The sequence below is a fragment of the Trachemys scripta genome, chromosome 16 (assembly GCF_013100865.1).
Source record: "Trachemys scripta elegans isolate TJP31775 chromosome 16, CAS_Tse_1.0, whole genome shotgun sequence".
Classification (NCBI taxonomy): Eukaryota; Metazoa; Chordata; order Testudines; family Emydidae; genus Trachemys; species Trachemys scripta.
Window position 1 is genome coordinate 26,804,073 of NC_048313.1, and position 7,718 is coordinate 26,811,790.

The 7,718-nt window shown below is 54.3% G+C and overlaps 1 protein-coding gene across 5 annotated transcripts in view; it reads left to right on the forward strand.

Moving 5' to 3' along the window:
• Window positions 1-898, forward strand: part of LOC117888492 (adhesion G protein-coupled receptor E3-like) — a 40,544-nt gene extending 39,646 nt beyond the window's left edge. For all 5 annotated transcript variants that reach the window (XM_034791948.1, XM_034791943.1, XM_034791947.1 and 2 more), the window contains one exon: window positions 676-898. In XM_034791948.1, the coding sequence (XP_034647839.1) occupies window positions 676-711 (36 nt within the window). In that variant the 3' untranslated portion in view covers window positions 712-898. The remainder of the gene's footprint in view (window positions 1-675) is intronic.
• The last annotated feature ends 6,820 nt before the right edge of the window (window positions 899-7,718 follow it).

Consider the following 7,718-nt stretch of genomic DNA (forward strand, 5'->3'; position numbering starts at 1 on the left):
CCCAGCAGGAGGGGGCTGCGGGGCAGCAGCGGGCGGAGGGATGTCCCAGCTGATAGCAGCAGGAGGTGCCTATCAAGGCAGACATGGTCAAGGTGATCCAGGTGCAGTGGGAGCCAGAGAATGCCACCAGAATGGCCATGGGTGTGGCCCACTGGCCCCAGTGGGTGCAGAGCCTGGACACCAAGGAGCCCTACTCCACCCTCCTGTGGCCTGAAGCTGGGGGAGCTGGGGATGCTTGATGGTGGAGATGGCCTTCCCTGTCCATGCCGCCATGCTCTATGCCACCCCCTTCCATGGTGTCAAGAAGATCAGCATCATGGCCGAACACCATGGGGAGGATACGGGCCCTGGCAGCAGAGCCTCGCCAGATAGGGCCCAGTGCAGGGGTGAGGGTGGGGCGCCCCATGGCTTTCCTCCCCCATCAGGCTAGGGAGCTCCTTGCTCCCTCATCAGCCTGGCGTGGGAATTATTGGGGAGCAGAGCTAATTGGAGGGGAAAGGCCTCCTTTCCGTGACCTCCATGACATAATCATAGCCTTAGCCATGAGCATACTCCTACCCCAGAATATATTGGGCAGTGTCCTTTGCCTCAGTTTCTCCCCTTGTGGTGTGAAAGTCCAATAAATTCTCCTTTAACCTGCCTTTGCCCTTTCCCTCCCCTATTCCCCACTCACAGTTGCTGTCCTTGGTCGGCGAAGGCCCAGAGTTATGAGCGTTCACGTGAGTTCAACTCCCACCGGAGGGGTGGGAGGTATGGAGATGGCGTCAAAAAATGCCTCGGCTCCTGCTGCCACAACCACATATACAACTGAAGTCTGGCCTGAACTACAGACCTATATCGGTATTGTGACGTTGCACTCCATATGTTTATGGAAATATGCTTATGAGTGTAAATATAATGTTACTGGAATATGCTTCATGCGAAAGGTCTCTTGTATCATTACAAAGCTTATAATCTACTGAATGTGTTCATCCTATTTGTATGAATGTAACAATCCTGTATCTGAAGCTAGACATATGAAGTATTACTCTGAAGTCCTATTGTAACTATGCAAAGTGTGGGCCATTAATGGTGGCTTGGAATCTTGATGGCTCCCCTTAATGAGGTTGTGAATGGCTCTGTTTACTCACAAACCTTCCTCGGTATGTGCAGGCCAGCCCTGAAAGAATGGAGAATGAGGTCTTACAGTGACATGTGATCATGTCACTGGTACTGGAATCCATCTTAAACCTGGTGTTTTTCCATTTAGACGGAAGGGTGGGGACCCAGAGAGACAAAAGATTCTCTCCTTGTGCCAAAGCTATAAAAGGGGATGGAACAGAACAAAGGGGGCTGCCAGTCATGAGAAGTCCCCCAGTTACCACATGAGCTGGAACTAACAAGGACTATACCAGGGGTAAGGATTGGGCCCAGACTAGAAAGGAGTCTAGTCTGTGAAAGAAGCTTATTGGAATATCGCTGATGGTGAGATTTACCTGTATTCAGTTTCCTAATGTATTAGGTAAAGACTTGCGTGTTTTGATTTATTTTGCTTGGTAACTTACTTTGTTCTGTCAGTTATTATTTAAAACAACTTAAATCCTACTTTTTATACTTAATAAAATCACTTTTGTTTATCAATGAACCCACAGTAAGTGATTAAAACCTGGGGGAGCAAAGAGCTGTGAATATCTCTCTATCAGTGTTAAGGAGGGCAGACAATTTATGAATTTACCCTATTTAAGCTTTATACCAAGTAAAATGGATTTGTTTGGGGTTTGGATCCCATTGAGAGTTGGGTGTCTGGGTGCTGAAGACAGGAGTACTTGCTGAGTTGTTTTCAGTTAAGTCTACCGCTTTGGGGGCGCGGCTCAGACCCTGGATTTGTGTTGCAGCAGGCTAGTGTGTCTGGCTCAACAAGAAAGGGTTCTGCAGTCCCACGCTGGCAGCAAAAACGGGCTTAGAGGTCATTTCAGCACATCAGGTGACAGTCCCAAGGGGGTCTCTGTGACCAAACCCATCACAGGTATGACTATGTCGCTCAGGGGGGTGAAAAATCTCATCATCTTAGAGCATCTCCATTAAAGTGTCACAGTAGCACAGTTGCCTTGGTGCAAGTGTGCCGATGCAGCATGTTAAGTATAGACGTGCCCTAAGGCTCAGCGGCTAGACCTGGTTCTCAGTGATTTCAGCTCCAGCGATCACTTAACAAAACAAGGACTCTCCAGTGTGTCTAACCAGCTCGGCCTCTACACAGAGGCAGACAGTTGATGTGCGGAGGGATGAGGGCTGCAGGGCGGGGCCAGGGATGAGGGGTTCACGGTGCAGGAGGGGGCTCAGAGTGTGGCAGAGGGTTGGAGTGTGGGAGGGTGAGAGCTCTGGCTGGGGGTGCAGGCTCTGGGGTGCAGTGGGGCTGGGGATTAGGAGTTTGGGGTGCAGGCAGGCTGCCCTGGGACTGAGGCCACAGAGGAGGAGGCCACAGTCCCCCCAGCCATATCCCCCCTGGCAGAACGCTCACCCGGCACCGTCACTGCACATGCTCCTAGGGTCCGGATCTCTCTAAGGTCCAGGAAAACCCCTCGCCTCCCCTGTGGTGTGTGCTGGGGGGGAGGGGGCTACCATCGCCTCTGGCCTCCTCCCCTGCTGCAGCCTACTTCCCCTCACCATAGGCTCATGGGGGATGGGGCTGCCCCTCGCCCAACATGGGACAAGGGTAGTGGCTGCGGTCGCAGTGGGGGAGGAGCGGATCACATGGTTGGACACTCACCGAAGCCCCAGCAGCTGCTCAGATGAAGTCAAGACTCAATCTCCCGGCAGCCCCTCAGCATTTCCCCCAGTGGATGCCAGGGGAGGGGAGAGCTGCCAATCGTGTGTGCGCCTCCTCCCCTCCTCAGGTGTAGCAGCCGCTTCAGCCTGCCGCCGGTGCCGCTCCTGTGTTGTAGGCAGCAGCGGCCACCGGCAGCAGCGAGGGAGCGGAGCAGCGGGGCAGCCACCCACTTCTTGCAGGAACGCTCCAGTGCCGGGGAAGGCACATGGGGGCAGCAGGTGGGGGCCAGGCGATGCTCTGGGGCCAGGGGGAGGCACGCAGGGGCAGCTGGTGGGCCCGGGGGCAAGACCCGGCTCTGAATATTGGTGGAGTCAGGCCCCTGGGCTCTGAATATTCCTGGAACCTGGGCACCACAGGCCCATACAACTCGCCACCCACGCACGTCAGAGGGGAACTCAGTCCGACCCCACTTACACAGCAATGAAGAACATGGAGAGGAAGTGGAGCCTTGCATGTCTGAAACACCTCCCTGCTCCCGCCCAGCTCCAGACACTGCAGCCTTCGCATGGGAGAGGAAGCTTCTGGTTCATTACAAACAGCAGAGTGCATCTTCTCCGAGTGTATGGGGTGGGGGAAGGGAGCAGGCTCTCTCTTTCCTAGGCCTGGGAAGCCCTGTTAGAACCATCCCCAGCAGCTGGAATATTCCACAGAAAAATCAGGCGTAACCCCATTGAATTCAGGAGAGTTACTCCTGCCCTGCACCCGGGTAAATGAGAGCAGTAGCTGGCCCACCTCAGCACCACACTGGTGTCCCACAGCTCTGACTCATCTCCCAAAGACCTGGGAAGTGGCCAGTCTCCAATCTTAAGGGTGGATTCTCAGGGGAAGGAATAACCGACGTCCCAGTCAGGAACTCAGATGGGAATCGTCCCTAGGACATTACAAGGCCTGGTGGTTGAGGAGATACAAAGAGCCTTTCACCTCCAGAGCAGCAGCTGACTCCTTGTTGAGGAGAGGGGTCAGATCAGCCTGTGTTTGACCTGCACCCTAAGACTACCCACCTCTTCTGTAGCTCATTTCCTCAGAAGGTCTCAATGTCCTTTACAAAGGAGGCCATTGTCAGTATCCCCATAGTACATAAGGTTCCTGGGAAGCAAGTGGCAAGTTTTGGAATTGAAGGGCCGGGAAGCACAATCCCAGGGGACTGCAAACCAGCAAGTTTGAGAGGGAGAGAAAGAGTTCACCGTGGTGAATGAACAAGGTGTGAGTACTAATTTTGGGGTGAGTGCTGCACCCCCTGCCTGCAGCCACCCCCTGCCCACAACCAGCCCCTGCTGCACCCCCTGCCCGCAGCCAGCCCCTGCCCGCAACCGGCCCCTGCTGCACCCAGCCCCTGCCCACAGCCAGCCCCTGCTGCACCCAGCCCCTGCCCGCAGCCGGCGCCTGCTTCACCCCCCTGCCCGCAGCCGGCCCCTGCCTGCAGCCAGCCTGTGTCGCACCCCCTGCCTCCAGCTAATTCTGCCCCAAGTCCCTGTCTGCAGCCAGTCCCACGTCCACTGGTGCCCTGCAGTTCCCAGGGCAGTAACCCTGCACACCTGCTTCAATGAGGGGGGCAGGGAGCAGCTGGGACCCACACATGTGCACACTGGTGACCAGACAGCAAGTGTGAAAAATAAGGACAGGGGATGGGGGCTAATAGGAGCCTATATAAGAAAAAGACCCAAAAATCGAGACAGTCCCTATAAAATCGGGACATCTGGTCACCCTAGCACACCCCCAGGGAGTGGCGGGAACCCACACATGTGAAACGGAGCTCATTTCTAGTTCAGGCCCATCTTTTTAAAAAAGAACTTTAGGTCGGGTTAACATACATCCGTATTTTCCTGGAGATGTCAGGCTTTTTGGTTCTTAAATCGTCGTCCGGGCGGAATTTTTAAAATTTAAAAATGTTTAAAAATTTAAAAAACCGGACGTATGGTAACCCTATTGGTACAAAAAATACATACTGTGGGACATCCCTTAAATCAGAACTTTTTATAGGGAACCGGTTGTTAAGATTTTAGCAGCTCATCACTGTGTCTATTCAGATCTCTTGCGGGTCTTCTGAAATTTTACCTCCTGCTTCCTGGGAATGCAACAAACTCCTTAAGAGGGAGTAGGTTTTACTTAAGCAGGCCCTGAGGCATCTCTCTCCATTTGTCTTTTAGTGCCCCAGTGCGAGGCACAGTGCAGCTCCCTCTTCTCTGAGCGATTGTCTCACAGCCTGGACGAAGGGTGGCTGCCACATGCACCGATGTCAATAATGTCTGGTGCAGGTCAGAGCACCCTCATCCCCGGGCAGGGCCCATCATGATCCCCTCCCCCCTGATACTCCCTCCCGGTCAGGGCCCACATCGATTCCCTCCCCCCCCAATCCTCTCCCCACAGGGCAGGGCCCACCACAATCCCCTCCCCCCGATCCTCTCTCCCCCAGGCAGGGCCCCACATGAAACTAAGCACCCCCCTCCCTTCCAGGACGTCGGTTATTCCTTCCCCTGAGAATCCACCCTTAAGATTGGAGACTGGCCACTTCCCAGGGCTTTGGGAGACGAGTCAGAGCTGTGGGACACCAGTGTGGTGCTGAGGTGGGCCAGCTACTGCTCTCATTTACCGGGTGCAGGGCAGGAGTAACTCTACTGAACTCAATGGGGTTACGCCTGATTTTTCTGTGGAATATTCCAGCTGCTGGGGGTGGTTCTAACAGGGTTCCCACGCCCAGGAAAGACACAGCCTGCTCCCTTCCCCCACCTCGAGGAGCACCAATCAGCTGTTTGTAATGAACCAGAAGCTTCCTCCCCCATGCGAAGGCTGCAGTGTCTGGTGCTGGGCGGGGGCAGGGAGGTGTTTCTGACATGCAAGGCTCCACTTTCCCTCCACGTTCTTCATTGCTGTGTAAGTGGGGTTGGACTGAGCTCCCCTCTGAGGTGGAGAGATGAGCTGGGGGAACAAACATCAGGAGCAGATTGTGTTTGCCTAAGCATACTACCTTGCCTAGGAACACAGCGGAGGGAACTGCTTTGCCAAAGGGATCCCTTTTGGCGGGTGTTGGGTTACAAATCACTTTAGTGGGGAGTGCAGGGGAATGCCGTGTTGTCACCATGATAGTGTGAGGAAAGAGCAGCAGAACTGTGCTAAACCTGCCCGGATTGACATTCACTCACTAAGCAGGGGGGTAGGGATGACAACTCCTGTGAGAGTGAGAGTGAAAGAGGGTCTGGGCAGATGTCTGTATCCAGGGGTGTGGGCTCTGCCTAAAGGGTCCTAGATGCCATTTCACCCTCTCCCTCATCTCTATGTAAAGGCAGAGCTGATTAGACACACTGGAGAGTCCTTGTTTTGTTAAGTGTTAAGCTAGAGCTGAAATCACTGAGAACCAGGTCTAGCCTCTGAGCCTTAGGGCACATCTACACTTAACACGCTGCATCAGCACAACTGCACCGAGGCAACTGTGCTGTTGTGGCACTTCAATGGAGATGCTCTAAGCTGACGGGAGAGAGCTTCTCCCATCGGTGTAGTTAATCCACCTCTCTGAGAGGCGGTAGCTGTGTTGATGGGAGAAGCTCTCCTGCCAACACAGCGCTGTCTACACTGGAGGTCAGATGGATATAACTACATCGCACAGGGCACAGGCTGGCTTGTTGCTTCAGCAGTGACATCATCCTGGTCCATTCCCGGCTTTGCAGATGGGACGGTCTCAGAATTGGTTCACGTCTCCACTTTCCTGCGAATCTCAGGGCTCCCGGCGGAACAGCAGAGGAAAACTGGGACAACCGTGTATCCCAGGGAAGCATGGAGGGCCCGACTCGTCTTCCAGATCTGAACCCCTCTGCAGGCCGGACGTCTGAGCCAGGGGCAACAGCCATCTACCTCGCTGCATGTATATCTCCATGGACTGCCTCCATCATCCTATCACCTGCCCTCTTGCAGCCCCACAAAGCTTTCCTTGAGCTCTCCCTACACAGCACTCTGTCCAGCCCTCCTGGGCATGTACAGTATAGAACGTCACCGCGGTGTCTACACAGGGGGTCAGGCTGGTGTAACTATGTCACACAGGGAGCAGGTGTGTGTGGATTTTTCACCCCCCTGAGTAACATAGTTACACCGATATAGGTCTGTAGTTCAGACCAGACCTCAGTTGTATATGTGGTGATGGCAGCTGCAGCCGAGGCATTCCTCGACGGCATCTCCCCACCTCCCACCCCTCCAGCAGGAGTTTAATTCACATGAACGCTCTGAACTCTGGGTCTTCACCAGCCAAGGATAGCAGCTGTGAGTGGGGTGCAGGGGACGGAAAAGGCAAAGGCAGGTTAAAGGAGAATTTGTTGGACTTTCACACCACAAGGGGAGAAACTGAGGCAAAGGGCATTGTCCAATATATTCTGGGGTAGAATTTTGTTCATGGCTAAGGCTACGATTATGTCACCTGGTGAGGCTCCACTGCCTGGACTTGTCTTCTCCCACGGGCTCAGCCGCGATGCTGATCTTGATGCCTTGGAAAGGGGCCGCGTAGGGTGCAGCAGCGGCAGGGAGAAGGCTGTCTCCATCACCAAGCGTCTCCGACTCCCCCATGGTGGGTGACGGAGGACCCTCTGCAGTTGCCCAGCCATGCCAGGAAGAGGGACCCCCTGGAGCTCTCAGCCACCGCAGGGGGTGAGGGTACCCCACAGGGACCATAGAGCTTCCACTTCCCACAGGTGGCATGGAGCACCTCGAAGCGCCCACTCACTGCCATGGTGGTGGGGGACCCTGGAGCTCCAGCAGCAGTGGCTCTGAGCTGAACCGCCTCCCTGTTTTGTCAATATATTTTTAGTGAAAGTCAGGACAGATCACAGGCTATCGTGAATTTTTGTTTATTTCCCACGACCTGTGGGTGATTTTTACTAAAAATATCTTAGCCTTACTCATGGTCACAAGCTTTCGAATAGTGGTTGTG